This window comes from Bipolaris maydis, assembly GCF_028858645.1.
Source record: "Bipolaris maydis strain C4 unplaced genomic scaffold PSV08scaffold_12, whole genome shotgun sequence".
In the NCBI taxonomy this organism is placed as follows: Eukaryota; Fungi; Ascomycota; class Dothideomycetes; order Pleosporales; family Pleosporaceae; genus Bipolaris; species Bipolaris maydis.
In genome coordinates this window covers 803,505-819,114 of record NW_027093868.1, presented here as the reverse complement: position 1 = coordinate 819,114, position 15,610 = coordinate 803,505, and the positions used below count along the sequence as shown (strand labels likewise).

Genomic DNA, 15,610 nt, shown 5'->3' with positions numbered 1-15,610 from the left:
TGAGCTACGATCTACTTTGGTAGGGACAGCAAGGTAAAATGAGCTGTGGTTTTACTGAATTTTCAAATAAGGCCAGATAAATGGAAGAAAACAATGCGTGGTTGCATTGTGTTATTACAGGCGTACAGCAACAGTGCGTGCTGCCTTCACCTGGCTCACCGCAACGAGCCAATAGATAGGCGGCAATCTCGGGGCACTGTATCACTTAGTATCTTACCTTCACCTGCTGGCATCAAGTTTCCAGGCACTATATATCTATTGAACGACTTCTCTTCCATCCTCATTTCCTCAACTCCCAAACCAAAAGCACCACAGCCCTCGCCACCAACCAACCCACTAACCCAACCATGCCCCGCAAACGCTCCTACTTCGACGGTCCTGGCCGCATACTCGGCACTGGAGAACTCGTCGAGCCAAAACGCAACGTGAGAAAGGTACAACGATGCCATCGCAGATAAACAGATGAGAAACAAAAACTAACAAAAGGCTAGGTGCGCGACGCGGAGTACATCCCACCGAAAGACACCGAGTCCAATACGGAGAATGGAAACCATGTAGGCGACGTCAAAGGCCGTACCGAGGACGGGGAATGGACGCCTAAGGGAAAGAAGATGAAGACGAATCAAGGCGAGACCAAGAGAGACAAAATCGACAAATCGGCGAACAAAGATGCTGGCGATGAGAAGGAGCAGTGTATTTTGAAGGAGCCGAACGATAACGATGCCGCGTTTGCGGAGGGCCAGGACGGAGGAGAACGTCACGAGTGCAGCTGCTCTATTTGCAAGAAGTGCAGGGGTGAGAAGGAGGACTAACAGTAGTTGAGTGAGCACTTGGGAAGAAGGCATATGAGGAAAGCTAAGGGGAAAAGGTGGATGAGGAGTGATATGGCCGATGTTTTTTTGGCATGTTTATGGGGGTTGAGATAGTTTGAGAAAGAGACGAGTATGGCTACTCTGGATTGAACTGGAAATTGGGACTGGTACTTGGGGGTTATCTGTGCATCATGGGAATGGTTGGGTTCCAGGACTTTGATCATGCTGACTCCTCTTATCCTGGTGTGTTCTTTTTTTTCCGAGGCTGGGGAGCCCACATGAATGCGTGGTATCAGTGAGATTTCCTTTCTCGTGTTTTGAAATCCTAGCTACTATAGTTTTGATAATCGGACCAAAGATGGCGGTCTCACCATTTTTTGCTCTCTTCGTGTAGTCTTTGAAAACCTCGGACACGGGATCACCGTGTCCATTGCTAGATGCGCGAAAATTTGGCAGGTTTCGCAGACCCAGCTCTTGGAGAGATAAGCTCACTGCAAATGGAGACGATCGGCAATGTCAAGTGTTTCGTCTTGGTCAGTTTTGACATAGTATCCTTTTTCAAGTCGGCGTTACTGCGGCTTTCAAAACTTGCAGTTCCGATGATTTTCAGAGGATGGCCCGTATCCTTCGTTCGAAGACCTTGAATTCCTTGACTTTTTTGTGTATTGAAAACTTCATCTTTGTGCATGGGTATCGATTCTGTTTGGGGTGTTGAGGAGGAGGAGGGCTTGCGAAAGGTAACCTGTAAAAAAGTGAGTAAAGGCGTGAGGTACATACAGTGCGTTCACCTGGAGAGAGTAAGAAAAGTGGAATCAATGCTAAAGCATCAAAGTCCAAAACAGCCAAAAACCTAACTGCGAATCGTTGCTTCAACCACACGCACGGTCCGGTCGTCTACTTTGATTGGCCAGACCGAAGGCCAGGCCAGATGTCATAGCGTACGGAAGGTATCATCCGAACGGTAATGTATTTACACCAGAATATACTTTCTCACCAACCATTTGTATTGATTTAAGGCGAGTTGAACAAAGTCATTGAGCTGAACCTTTCCCAGATCTTGAACGCGGGGACGAGGGTGATGGGTTCAGATGGAACGAAGCTTATGAGAGGCAGGATACATCACAGAGTGATGCAGAACCGGTTACCATTTGAACGAAAATTATTTATAAAATCCACGGAGAGCAAATTTAACATGTTATTAAGATTGTTGAGTAACGCGACAATAAGGAATCGGTCAAGCTGATAAAGCGGAAGGCGAGGCTGTAGATAAAGAGGATTGTAAAAGAGAGCATGTGCTTCTATTGCCTGTCGTGGCGCTATTTCTGGACGAGAAAACCCTGTTCGGTATGCAGGCCAAGTAGACTAAGCCTATTGCTCTCATGAAGCTAGCTAGGGGATTGTGCAGCATATTCAGCGTTGCTGGAGGCATGGTCTTTTGCATTTCCAGGGTCGAGCCTTTTTCACCTCTGTCTAAGCACAGCGAACTAGCTGAATATTCTAATCAAGCGTTTGTCTGTAGATTTGGTAAAGTAGCCACCGCCTCAGAGGTCGTGGCAAATGACGAACGACAGGACATGGCGGCCGTCAAAACAGATGGTGCTACAGCATCTGCTAACAGGCTTAGTAGGTTGACGAGCGCATTTGTGGCAGACCAAGACGATTTCGTGATAAATAGGACTAAGACGACGTTGGAGTAAAGTGTTCCGGTGTTGGTGACGGCTGACCGGGGCTATCCTTACACAAAGACCCTGGTTAGGCAGGAAGTGGTCGATGCTGCAGCCGGAGACCTCGCCTCAGAGGAGCTAAGATTGGAGCGGTCGGCTAAGGTGGCCCTGTCCAAGCTCCACGTCAGTGGGGGACAACCACCGCGTGCGTTGCAAAAGAGTAATTGGACTGCATGCACAACGGCTTTGCTACCGGTGAGTGCAGATTGGGAACTGTGTTAGACGGGATTAAGCCATTGACTGCCAGCGCTGCACGCATGATGAAAAGCATAACAGACATTGCAGACAGTTTTGAGGAAGAAGATGGGACCGAGGCGAAATGGGGCACCTAGTATAGTGTGAACGTTGTGGGCGGATAAAGCTTTAAGGGACCAACTGGACTCGGCCTTGTGCAAGCGTAGCATTAGGCACAAAACCGTGTACTCAAGAGTTTGCAGTTGATGATGCAACGATCTTTGTTTGGTGAGTGCTTGAACCTAATGCGAAGATAAACGGCGACGAAGATGGCTGTCAGTCTTGTACTGGTGCACGTAGTTGCATGGCAGCTGCAAGGGTCTGAAACCTGAAAATGTCAAACTAGATGTAGACAGCTGCATCCAACATGACAAGGCAAAGCTGCAAGAGTACAAGCTATGCGGGGAGACTCGATGCGGTTGCCAGTGGTTTCTGGGGAGGGTAGTAGTGGTGGTCTCGAACTCATGTCGTTGGCCTCACTACTAGGCGTAGCTACCTTAGTCCTACCCCGCTAAGAACAGGGTTATGCCGGTTCCCCCACTGAGTAGTAGCAACAACATAACTATGTAGCAGGTGGTGCTTACGTGAAACCTTTGTAGCCACCCACCGCAATATATTTGTACACCGCCTGTGCAAAATGACCAAAGCGGGTGTAAACAGTGCCGAGCAGTATCAGTAGTGGTGATGTCGACTCGTGATGGCTGTCCCGCTACGGCGAGCTTTGTCAGGGCGTATTGGCAAGCGCCTTGGTTTGCATGTGGAAGCCTCGCAGGGGGGGGTCAGACTGGTCGTTGGTGGGTGAATTGAAGAGATAAGGTTGTTTCAAACCGAGTAGTCTTGGTCAGGGCCTATGCCAAGCTTTGTCACCTGCATCTCTAACCACAACCCCACTCTTTCACCTCATGGAGCGTGAGTAGCCATGTTGAGCACCCTCGTCGCTTGCAGCAGCGGTTTCCGCGCCTTGGCCGGGGGCTCTGGAGCTCCGCAGCTGCATGGGGCGAGCATCTCTCTCGACGGATTAAGGTTCCATGGATCTGATTTGGAAACTCTAACCTCATCACCAAGTCGGCTTGGCGGGCATGTCTGATACAGCCGCGGCAGGGCCCGCTTTCAAATGCCCATTGTCCGCGAACGAGACAGGCTCAGCCGCGGCAGCGGGCCAGCCAAAGAGGCAGACATGTAGGTAGGCCGAAGAAAAGCGCTTTGTGCTCGGTGATGGGATGGGATTTATCCGCGGGGCCGAACTTGGTCCGAACATGGCCAGCGGCGGGGAGGGAGAGGTAGGTAATGGATAGAGCAAATCGAGCAGAGCTCCATGGCCCTCGTAGGCTCGCAGCGGGCGGGGTGGCGAGAGCGGTGAAGGGGGCGCCGAGCCAATGCGGGCAACGAACTGAGGCTGGCGGCGTGGGGAGGATGGGGGAGCAGTAGGCCAGAGAGGTTTCCGGTGTGTTTGGCGGGCGGATACCATGGGCGGCGTACGCAATCCTCTCTCGAAACCATCTTGCGTCGGCTACGGTGCCCCTCCATGACTAGCCAGAGCTCTCCCATGCCCACCCCCCGCGCCCGGTGAAGCTCTGGCCGTGGCGTGGCATGCACCTAGCCCGTGCTTGCTTCTGACGCCGCCGACGGAGACTCTGGCAACCTTGGGCCACCACGCCTCCATCTGCCTTGGCTCTCTGCATCTGTTTCGGGATTAAACTTGCGTCCTGGGCTCCAGTCACTCGAAGCAGCCACAGCTCCAGCAACTGCGCCAGGCCCTGCCTCTCCGATAGGCGCTGCCATCAATAAATTGGCCCTCCGCCTGCTCTCTTGCACCCCTCTCAGACCTCTCCTTCCCCTCCCTCCCTCACCCCTCCCCTCGTCTCCCTCACCCCCCTCCTCACCCCCTCCAATTCCACCCCACATAGCCGTCTGTCACAATGTCGGGCCTCGCAATGGATCCGGCCAGCTCGTCGGCCATTGACGACAACGACTTTGACGAGGACCATGGCGAGCACCACCCCCACAGAAACTCGGTGCACCACAAGCTGCGTGCCAGCAGCTCCATCATGCAGCTCAAGAAGCTGTTGGGTACGTCTGCGGGATCCAATGGCACGTAATCCGCCCCGGGGCGCCTCTAACACATGTCTGCCAGTGGCCAACCGAGGAGAGATCCCCATCCGCATTTTCCGCACAGCCCACGAGCTGTCGCTGCACACAGTGGCTGTCTACAGTCATGAGGACCGCCTCAGCATGCACAGGCAAAAGGCCGACGAGGCCTACGAGATTGGCGCGCGGGGCCAGTACACGCCTGTCGGCGCCTACCTGGCCGGCGACGAGATCATCAAGATTGCCGTCGAGCACAATGTCAACATGATTCACCCGGGCTATGGTTTCTTGTCGGAAAATGCAGAGTTTGCCCGCAACGTGGAAAAGGCCGGCCTCATTGTGAGTCTTTGACCGTTTTGTTTACGCTATGACGAAAGCGCGTGGAGGGGCAGCCACATGCCTAGAGTATTGCCCGCACTTCAGCCTATCGCCCTTGGCGGGGCCGATCGCCCACCTGCCCGGCGCCGATCCTCGCGGACGGCACGCCTCAACACCACCACGGTCTTTTTGTTTGATCCTTGTACATGCAATACACCCACGTCCAGCATGCGCTAACTCTATTTGCTTATTTAGTTTGTTGGCCCCTCTCCCGATACCATTGACGCCCTCGGCGACAAGGTCTCCGCCCGAAAGCTCGCCGTCAAGTGCAACGTCCCCGTTGTACCGGGAACCCCTGGCCCTGTCGACAAGTTCGAAGACGCCAAGGCCTTTACCGATGAGTATGGTTTCCCCATCATCATCAAGGCCGCCTTTGGCGGTGGTGGCCGTGGTATGCGTGTAGTGCGTGAGCAGTCAACTCTCAAGGATAACTTTGAGCGTGCCACATCAGAAGCCAAGTCGGCTTTCGGCAACGGAACCGTTTTCATCGAGCGATTCCTCGACAAGCCCAAGCACATTGAAGTCCAGCTCCTGGGTGACAACCAGGGTAATGTCGTCCATCTGTACGAGCGTGACTGCAGTGTCCAGCGTCGTCACCAAAAGGTCGTTGAGATTGCTCCGGCCAAGGATCTCCCGGTTGAGACTCGTGATGCCATTCTTGCCGACGCTGTCAGGCTGGCGCAGAGCGTCAAGTACAGGAACGCGGGTACTGCTGAATTCCTGGTTGATCAGCAGAATCGCTACTACTTTATCGAGTATGTATGCCAAACATGTACATGTCGTACTAGCGCTAACACTTGTCCAGAATCAACCCCCGTATTCAGGTTGAGCACACCATTACTGAAGAAGTCACTGGCATCGATATTGTTGCCGCACAGATCCAGATTGCCGCAGGCGCTTCCCTTGAGCAGCTTGGTCTGACTCAAGATCACATCTCTACTCGTGGTTTTGCCTTCCAATGCCGTATCACCACCGAAGATCCTGCTCAGAGCTTCGCGCCTGACACCGGAAAGATCGAGGTATACCGTTCCGCTGGTGGAAATGGTGTCCGGTACGTCGATAGCTATAAGCCTCAGATGTTTAGACAAAATACTGACATTTGCCTAGTCTCGACGGTGGTAACGGTTTCGCAGGAGCCATCATCACTCGTAAGTACACATCCACCTGGATAACCAAACCTAAGCTGACCATTTTGAAGCACACTATGATTCCATGTTGGTCAAGTGCTCCTGCCGTGGTTCGACCTACGAAATTGTGCGCCGTAAGATGCTGCGTGCACTGGTCGAGTTCCGTATCCGTGGAGTCAAGACCAATATTCCTTTCTTGATCAAGCTTCTCACACACCCTACCTTCGTGGATGGTCAGTGCTGGACCACTTTCATCGACGATACCCCGGCTCTATTCGATCTTATTGGATCCCAGAACCGTGCTCAGAAGCTGCTTGCATATCTCGGTGACCTGGCTGTCAACGGCAGCCAGATCAAGGGACAGATTGGCGAGCCCAAATTCAAGGGTGTTGTCCCCATTCCCGCCATCCACGACCACACTGGCAAGAAGGTTGATACTTCTGCTCCTTGCACCGAAGGTTGGAGGAACGTCATCTTGAAGGATGGTCCCGAGGGCTTTGCAAAGGCTGTGCGTGCCAACAAGGGCTGTCTCATCATGGACACCACCTGGCGTGATGCCCACCAGTCGCTTCTCGCGACTCGTGTCCGAACAGTTGACCTCCTCAACATTGCCAAGGAGACTAGCCATGCTTTCTCCAATGCCTGGGCTCTCGAGTGCTGGGGTGGTGCTACCTTTGACGTTGCCATGCGTTTCCTTTACGAGGACCCATGGGACCGCCTGAGGAAGATGAGGAAGCTTGTGCCCAACATTCCCTTCCAGATGCTTCTTCGTGGCGCCAACGGTGTTGCATACTCTTCCCTGCCCGACAACGCCATCTACCACTTCTGTGAGCAAGCCAAGAAGAACGGTGTCGACATCTTCCGTGTCTTTGACGCGCTGAACGATGTTGAGCAGCTCGAGGTTGGTGTCAAGGCTGTTCTCAAGGCTGGCGGTGTTGCCGAAGCGACAGTCTGCATCAGTGGTGACAGTGAGTGCCCATATTGTCAAAATAAATCGGACCCTGCTAACTCTGCATTTCAGTGTTGAACCCCAAGAAGAAGTACAACTTGGAGTACTACTTGGACGTCGTTGAGAAGACTGTCAAGATGGGCGCCCACATTCTTGGCATCAAGGACAGTAAGTCATATCTATTTACCGACTGTGAAACACGTACTAATTCGCATGTCAACAGTGGCTGGTGTGCTCAAACCTCGCGCTGCTCGCCTCTTGGTTGGTACTATCCGCAAGAAGTACCCAGACCTTCCTATCCATGTCCACACTCACGACTCTGCTGGTACTGGTGTGGCATCTATGGTTGCTTGCGCCGAGGCTGGTGCTGACGCCGTTGATGCCGCCATTGACAGCATGTCTGGTATGACTTCCCAGCCCAGCGTTGGAGCCATCCTTGCATCTCTCGAGGGCACCGACTTCGACGCCGGTCTGGACGCCCACATGATCCGCAACCTCGATGCCTACTGGGCTCAGCTCCGTCTTGTCTACTCACCCTTTGAGGCTGGTCTTACCGGACCCGACCCCGAGGTCTACGAGCACGAGATTCCCGGAGGTCAACTCACCAACCTCATCTTCCAGGCTGCTCAGCAGGGTCTTGGTGAGCAGTGGGCTCAGACTAAGAAGGCTTATGAGCAGGCCAACGACTTGCTCGGTGACATTGTCAAGGTCACTCCTACGTCCAAGGTTGTCGGTGACTTGGCCCAGTTCATGGTGTCTAACAAGCTTTCCTACGATGACGTTCTAGCCAAGGCTGAACAACTTGACTTCCCGTCGTCAGTCCTAGAGTTCTTCGAGGGTCTCATGGGTCAGCCCTACGGCGGGTTCCCAGAACCTCTTCGCACACAGGCTCTCCGTGGCCGCAGGAAGATGGACAAGCGTCCTGGTCTCTACCTTGAGCCCGTGGACATTGTCAAGATCAAGTCTGAGCTCAAGGCGAAGTGGGGTGACGCCACCGAGTGTGATGTTTCATCCTACATCATGTACCCCAAGGTCTTTGAGGACTACAAGAAATGGACTACCAAGTACGGAGATCTCTCTGTGCTGCCTACTCGGTACTTCCTGGCCCGTCCTGAGATTGGCGAGGAGTTCCACGTTGAGCTAGAGAAGGGCAAGGTGCTCATTCTCAAGCTCCTGGCCATTGGTCCGCTCTCTGAGCAGACTGGTCTCCGTGAGGTCTTTTACGAGATGAACGGTGAGACCCGTGTTGTTACTGTTGAGGACCAGCACGCAGCCATTGAGAACGTTTCACGGCCGAAGGCTGATCCCACCGACAGCAGCCAGATTGGTTCGCCCATGTCTGGTGTATTGGTTGAGGTGCGTGTTCACGATGGCAGCGATGTCAAGAAGGGTGACCCTGTTGCTATCTTGAGCGCCATGAAGATGGAGATGGTCATCTCAGCACCACACTCTGGAAAGGTTAGTGGACTGTCTGTACGCGAGGGCGACTCTGTCGACTCTGGCGACCTTGTATGCAAGCTGGTCAAGTAAACAAGGGATATGGGATATGGAATTTGTGACGATAAGAATGAAGACGATTAAATGAATACAAAAGCAAGGCGCACGGATGCCATTTATGATTGAAAGTGTGCAATGACCTGATGCGTGTTATGTAACGAACTTTGTATGTGGTGATCAACAATGAACTTGTTTCGAAGAGGTCAAGTTTTGGTCTGAGTAATTTCTGGTTATCGCTAAGCAGCATGGGGGAAGAGATGCACACGTTTGGAGAGTAGACGAAGCTGGACTTTGTGTGCACATTTAGATTTTATTATGTAAGAGATCGCTAGAGGGGACTGATGTCCCGATTTGAAATGAAATCTGGTTCGAGATGCCAAGAAGGCAGACGAATACAGCATGGATTATCTAAGCTACTGTTTGATGGGTGCCAAAAAAAGCCAAATGCAATGTCGCCATGGACACCATGAAAATTGACTGGGAGAGGGTGATCTTGAATTTGGAATCATATACGAGAGAAATAGAAAGAGAGAGAGAGAGCTGCACTAGATCAGCCCATGGATCCAAAATCCAGCTTCCTGGCCACCTTATCAGCCCGACCGTTCGCAGGCGTCTCCCCCCCTCTCCGCTTTAAATCCTCACCCATAGCCTTCGTACCCCCACCTTCCTTTGGCAAATTCTCCTTCTTAGTCGGACGCGGCGCATTAGTCCACCACTTGTCCTCGAGCGCCTTCCTCGCCGTATACCTCTTCTGCGGATCCAGCGTCAACAGGCCTCTGATAAAATCACACCCATCATCTCCGAGGGTGGGGAACTCTTGCTTCCACCAGCTACGCGGGCGCGTCTGCCTGAACGCGGTAGTACCCTGCGGCCCCGTCTGCTTATCGGGGGCGACGTAATAAGGTAAAGCCGTGACACCGGGCCACGTCTCTTCCGTCGGGGTCCCGAATTTCTCGCAGATGACGGCGACCTGGCGCATGTCCGTGTCGGAATATAGGAACCAGTCGCGCTTACAGAGTTCGGCCATGAGAACGCCTATGCTCCACATGTCTGCTGTTCCGCCGTAGTGGGAGCAGCCGTAGAGAAGCTCGAGGGGCCGGTACATGCGCGTTATGACCATGGTGGTCATCTTGACGCCTGGATCCGCGAAGCTGCGTGCGAGACCGAAATCGGCAATTTTGACGGTGCCGTCTGCGGCGATGAGGGCGTTGCTGCCTTTGATATCGCGGTGGAGGACAAAGTTCTCGTGGCAGAACCATATTCCCTGGCAGAGCATGTTCATCCAGGCCTTGATGTCTGCTTTTGTGTATGTGATTTCTTTGTTTTTCCAGAGCTTCTCGAGGTCGCCGAGGGGAAGGTGCTCGAGGACTAGGGAGAGGTTTTGTTCTTTGGTAGAGAAGACATCGTGCAGTTTGATGACGTTGGGGTGCGACATTTCGAAGAGGAATTGCATTTCGCGGATAGCGTCAGGTGCGATGCCGTTGGGGTACTCGGCGTTGTATTTGATCTTCTTGATGGCGACAATGTGCTTGGGGTTGTCACGGTAGTGCGCTTGGTATACGACGGCGTAGGTACCCTCTCCTAGTCGTGGGCCCATGACGAACTGGCTCCGTACCCGGTCGTTCATCTGCTCTGCAAGGTCCATGCCGCCATCACCGGCTATCGTGGCGGGCGCGGGTGGCGCTGGCGATTTGACAGGCTTGGTGGTGTGGCTTGGGAGGGCGAGGGTCCTCGTCTTGCTCGCGGCAGACATGGCCGCACCTGGCGGATTAGGCCGTGGGCTGAGAACGACGGGCGATGCCATGGTGTGCTTGCGAGCAGGTCGCGATTGAGCCGGGGGAGAGTGCGTGTATGGATGTAGGTGGAGAGGCGTCAAGTAGACGTGGTAGAGGGTCGGGTGTTAGCAAAGGGCCCCAACCGGTATCATGAGAGAGGCGAGTCTGTCACCATCTCCATGCCTTTGTTCTCTTTCTTCTTGCTCTCCTCCTCTTGCAGTGAATGGGTCAAGATAGTGAATAGATAAATGGCGTGCATGGTTCTCTAGTCTCCACGGGCGCAGGTACCAGGCAAGGTAGGGCATAGCATGGCAGGGCAAGGCACGTCCCCGAACTTTTAGTCTTGGCCGCGGTTTTCAGCGGGGAGCTCGACCTCACCACCGCTGCACGTCGCAGCAGCAGCCATTGCACGCACCATGGCTACTTCTGCCCGAGGACCGCCAGGCACCGTTGCCAGCGAGGGCATTCCAAACAGAACGTAAGCTACTCACCGTACTTTTATATCTACACACTCACTCACGCTCATCCAGCCTCTACGTGCGCAATCTGCCCGACAAGCTCCAGAAGGATGACCTCAAACGCAGCCTGTACATGCTCTTCGCCACATATGGAGTTATCCTCGAAATTGTTGCCCTCAAGACCATGAAGATGCGCGGCCAGGCCCATGTCGTCTTCCGCGACGTCGACGCTTCGACACAGGCGATGCGTGCTCTACAAGGCTTCACATTTTTTGGAAAAGACATGGTACGTCTGCTGCGAACCTCCCTACCAAGCGTAATAGCTGACGCAGCTTAGCAAATTGCATACGCAAAGACAAAGTCAGATACCGTGGCCAAGCTTGACGGAACCTACAAGATGCCCGAGCCAGAACGCGCAGATGACGAACAGCAGGCGCCTGCACAGACATCAGGCTTTGGCGCTGCACCAGAAAAGGCAGTACCAGTTAACGCACAAGATGCGGCCAAGGGCCAGAAGCGAGCAAGGGAGGACGAGGAAGAGGAAGAGAACTCGGATGCCGAAATGGAGATGGACGTGAGCGATGAGGACTCGGACTAGAAGGACAACACAGTGCCTATAGAAGGATATGATACCCACAAGCAATGAAACAGAAATCCCGGCGGGATGGCATAAGGACAAGATTTCATCTGCATATGGTGGCTTCGAGTTTGTACGACACCGGGCTGGAGCTAGCTTTAGTCGGTGCTGACTTGATGTAGAGGAACATTATTACAAAAGACCAAACTAACCTACGAGCCTGTAGACAGCCGACAAGGGTCATGCCTCGCACCGAGCAGACGAGCAGTTTGGGCTTTGGCGCGTAGAAGTTGGGGTCAATATGAGACATTATTAGGTCTGACCGCCCGCCAATAGTTCTTTTCGTAGCAATCATTTTGTCTCGCAGGCTCTTTCTTGAACCGCGGTATGATGGTGGTCACTTCTTCGTTCTTTTCCAAAAGCTCCTTTCGTATTTGCCATGTTTACTTCAGGGTCTTTCTCGAACCAGGGTTGGGAAGGCAGCTGTCTAGTATATAAAGAAGACAACTCACCTCACCTTCACATTTCTTCTTCATCCACCACAGCTTGTAAGTCTTGCCCCCATTCTTAACATTTTTATGAAAGCTGTGCGATCACCCAAAACAGGTACCAATAAGCAAACAACTCCATGGATTCTGTAGCCCAAGGTTGGACCGATGTGAGGCCAGAGGCCGACGACTACCGCTTCCTACAGCGCTCCGATGAGCGCCGACAACTCTTTCAACAACTGAAGTCCCTCAGCACCCTCGACCGGTTACCCACGGTATTCTGGGCGTTCTTTCAGGTCGCCGATATCGAGGTTCTGCGAAGGGGGGTTGAGGACCAGATGTTTTTGACTTTGTTCGAAGACAGTGAAGTTAATTCAGCTCTTGAAAGAAAAGCGGTGGAAGCCCTCCTACTCTGGAAGCAGAAACAACCAGAGAAGCAACCTACAGCAAGGGCAACGCCGATCCGCTCGTCACCGAAAGTTCCCTCCAACCAACCATCCTCGAATCCTTCTCCTCTCAATACCAGCGTACTAGCCGGGTCCAAGCGAACTCGATCCGGACATGTAACTGGTGGCCAACAATACAGTGTTAGCCGACACGATGGCGTTAGGTCAAACTGTAAGAGGCGGGATGGAAACCTTTGCGCGGTCTCGAGGATGGCGGAAATCGACGCCGCCCATATTTACCCATGGTGCGGCTTTGGAGGAGAAAATGAGGGGCGAGTCAGTCAATTTTGGAGTATGATGAGGATGTTCTGGAAGCGCGAGGTGGTGGAAGGCTGGCAAAAGAAGATATTCGTCGATATCAATCATCCGTATCGGGGGACGGAGACAATCGAGAACATGGTCTCCCTATCGGCAACCCTGCACCGATTTCACTCGGCTGCCCGATTTGCACTCCGACCGATACAACTGTCGGCCGACAAGACACAACTCGAACTCGAGTTCCACTGGCTTGTTGTTGAAGAGCGCAATCGCCATGATAGGGTAGACATCATGGACGAACCTTTGTCTTCGGCCGGTCGGCGTTCAGCTGGACGGGGCTACGGCCCACTCGATCGGATCGATCCTGACGACGATGAATACCGGAAACCCCTCAAAAGCGGAACCAGATTTGTGATGGCGACCGATGACCCCGAGAATCAACCCCTCCCGGATTCAGGCCTGTTGACCCTTCAGTGGCACCTTCAACGTGTCCTCGCCATGACAGGAGCGGCTGGATGGAAGGAGGAGGAGTTTGGCGACGACGACGATGATGACAAGGACGGATCAGGCGTTACAACTCGCGATAACGTGGGAAATTGGCTCCAGAACGTCGAGCCTCCGGAGAATCATCGTCCGAGCCAAAACTCTCCTGAATGGGATTCGGACGACATCACAGATGGTTCGTTTGAATAAACGATACATCTATTCAAGCATCTTTTATCAGAAACCTCAAACTCTCTTCATGTGCTCAACGGAAACATATAGGAACCCCTCCGCATAAGCAAGCGAAACGTCGAGATTTGGGCCTTCCTTCTCCCCCGGTTTCGGATGCGGACCTCTTCGAACGCCCCGATTGCGCGAGCAAGATAACCTTGACGACTTTGCCTCAACCCGGGCCCGCGGCCACGAAGTTGTCGAGCGATTTCTGCCGAGTCGGCGGTGAAGAGGATAAGGAGTCAAATCTGCGGCACATGCAAGGGGTTCCGACATCCCATCAGAGACCCCGTCGGCGTAGCATATGAAGTAAGTCTTTGGGGTTGTTTGCGTACTGTGTACATGTTTTGTCTCGCGCGGGGTTTGTTTGGCTTCGGCTGTTTCCCCGTTAAAAAAAACGGGAGCCAAAACCCTACTCTTACCTCCCCGAGTCACGTCATCAGCTCACACTGATTGGCGTGCGGTGGCTCCTGGAAACTAGTGTGGCCTGTACACCTAGGCTAATAAGAGGGGTGACGTTTGTGTTTTATGGGACTTGTGTGAGTTGGCGATTCGTCACAAGCAGCCACTCGAACTTGATGTACCACGCTCAATCAAAACCGACAGTGAACACTAGATCTCTGCGGTACTGAGCCCCCAGCTGGTCGTGTTCAAAACGTCGTTTTACCAAACACGAAGCCACTTCCATCTCCGTTTTCTATACGGAGCTCCTCCCATTCCAATCGGCAAACGGCAAACGCGGACGGAGCCGACCAGACTTATGGTTAGTCATTGAGGTACAAAGTCCTCGTGCGCACAATCGACAGCGTAGCATCTCACCCCTCTTAGCTGTCGCTACTGAGAGCAGTCATAATTCCTAAACCTATGATGGCTGGTCGTTACCCTATTGTCCTTTGGACAGACACGCCGGTGGCGGCGGCGGTGGTCGTGGTCGTGGTGGTAGGTTTTCCCAGCCCTTGTGACAACAGACTCTAACAGATACATCAGGCTGAGCTGGAGGTAATGGTGATCCCCGTTCGTAATAGCCGCTGTTAAACATGCCGTCACGCCATCAGAACAATGAGCATCGAAACTGGCCTACTCTACGCGGAACGGCCTGGGCAGATGAAAAAGAGCAGTGCTATTCCCAGGAAGCTGGCCAAGGTTGTATCTAGCTAGTGAACTCTCCAAGTACACCTGTACATAGAGCCACCTCAAGCCATCTTGCCGTCAGCTGATATCGGGCACTTCGATTTTTTTTTCTTCTACCGGTGCTGTGTTAGCGCTAGGTTGTAACTAAATGCACACTCATTTTCCTCTCACATCTTCTCCCACTACTAGTACTACTACTACTACTACTACTACTACTACTACTACTACCACGCCTTCATCCCTCTTCAACCTCAAACCCAACCCTCAGCCACAAACTACACCCCTGACACCCGACCAGCACTTCGTTCTCCCCCCTCACCTGGGCATCCTCCAAGTCGTCTTCTACAATGCGAAACCCCTTCTCATCCCCGCACCGACACGCCCTCATCCATTCTACCCCGTTCTCACTCGTAGACGTCGTCTTGGTCATTGGCTCGACTTGGTCGAAATCGCTCAGGTCAACAAGTTCAAGACCGAGGATGAAATCCTCACTACTGGCCAGCGCTTGCTCCTGCGCACTTGTCGCCATGTTGGTCGTCGTCGTCGAGGAGCGCAGCGTATGTCGGTTATGAAGGAACCAAGTGTCGTATTCTGCTCGTGTCTTGGGATCCGCGAGTATTGTGTAGGCTTCTTTGACATCGTCGACCGTATATGTGGGTTTCGTCTTTGTGGTCATAGGGGCAATGCCGTTTTGTTTCTTCTTGTCTGGATGTGCTGCGAGTAGCGCTATTTTGTATGCTCGTCGCAGGTCTGCTGCGGTCTTGTTGGCTTGATTTGCGGGCTGGCGCCAGCCCGGTGCGTCGAGGCTCAGAATATGGTAGTAGTCTTTTGTGTAGGCCATGCTGCGCGACCACGATGGGTGTGAGTGTTTATTGGTAGACTGCGCTGCCCTCGAGGGGCCTTTCTCAGTGCTGCGTTTGCCATGTGTGACGCGACAAGACTGGGACAGAAAAG

The 15,610-nt window shown here is 53.1% G+C and overlaps 5 protein-coding genes across 5 annotated transcripts; 3 read left to right on the top strand and 2 right to left on the bottom strand.

Moving 5' to 3' along the window:
- Nucleotides 1–4,689: 4,689 nt before the first annotated feature.
- Nucleotides 4,690–9,008, top strand: PSV08DRAFT_207920 (carbamoyl-phosphate synthase L chain, ATP binding domain-containing protein; the record flags this gene model as incomplete). The annotated part of the gene is made up of 8 exons (XM_014224392.1): nucleotides 4,690–4,840; nucleotides 4,905–5,197; nucleotides 5,432–5,991; nucleotides 6,042–6,287; nucleotides 6,344–6,384; nucleotides 6,435–7,331; nucleotides 7,385–7,480; nucleotides 7,536–9,008. 8 exons carry the CDS (start codon nucleotides 4,690–4,692, stop codon nucleotides 8,840–8,842), a joined length of 3,591 nt encoding a protein of 1,196 aa, XP_014079867.1. The 3' UTR covers nucleotides 8,843–9,008.
- Nucleotides 9,009–9,085: 77 nt separating this feature from the next.
- Nucleotides 9,086–10,870, bottom strand: PSV08DRAFT_228645 (kinase-like domain-containing protein). The gene has a single exon (XM_014224393.1). It carries the CDS (start codon nucleotides 10,611–10,613, stop codon nucleotides 9,360–9,362), a length of 1,254 nt encoding a protein of 417 aa, XP_014079868.1. The 5' UTR covers nucleotides 10,614–10,870; the 3' UTR covers nucleotides 9,086–9,359.
- A 128-nt stretch (nucleotides 10,871–10,998) lies between these two features.
- PSV08DRAFT_323306 (uncharacterized protein) lies at nucleotides 10,999–11,983 on the top strand (the record flags this gene model as incomplete). Its single annotated transcript, XM_014224394.2, has 3 exons — nucleotides 10,999–11,062; nucleotides 11,115–11,328; nucleotides 11,380–11,983. Coding segments are annotated over 3 exons (539 nt in total), but the record flags the coding sequence as incomplete, so codon positions are not given.
- A 264-nt stretch (nucleotides 11,984–12,247) lies between these two features.
- Nucleotides 12,248–13,504, top strand: PSV08DRAFT_379425 (uncharacterized protein; the record flags this gene model as incomplete). Its single annotated transcript, XM_014224395.1, has 1 exon — nucleotides 12,248–13,504. The coding sequence occupies one exon, from the start codon at nucleotides 12,248–12,250 to the stop codon at nucleotides 13,502–13,504; it is 1,257 nt and encodes a 418-aa protein (XP_014079870.1).
- A 1,120-nt stretch (nucleotides 13,505–14,624) lies between these two features.
- Nucleotides 14,625–15,589, bottom strand: PSV08DRAFT_323292 (uncharacterized protein). Its single transcript, XM_014224396.2, has one exon. The coding sequence runs from the start codon at nucleotides 15,495–15,497 to the stop codon at nucleotides 14,892–14,894; it is 606 nt and encodes a 201-aa protein (XP_014079871.1). The 5' UTR covers nucleotides 15,498–15,589; the 3' UTR covers nucleotides 14,625–14,891.
- Between the last annotated feature and the right edge of the window lie 21 nt (nucleotides 15,590–15,610).

Coding starts and splice junctions, on each gene's coding strand:
- PSV08DRAFT_228645 (XM_014224393.1), bottom strand. CDS start 10,613: ATGGCATCGCCCGTCGTTCTCAGCCCACGGCCTAATCCGCCAGGTGCG.
- PSV08DRAFT_323292 (XM_014224396.2), bottom strand. CDS start 15,497: ATGGCCTACACAAAAGACTACTACCATATTCTGAGCCTCGACGCACCG.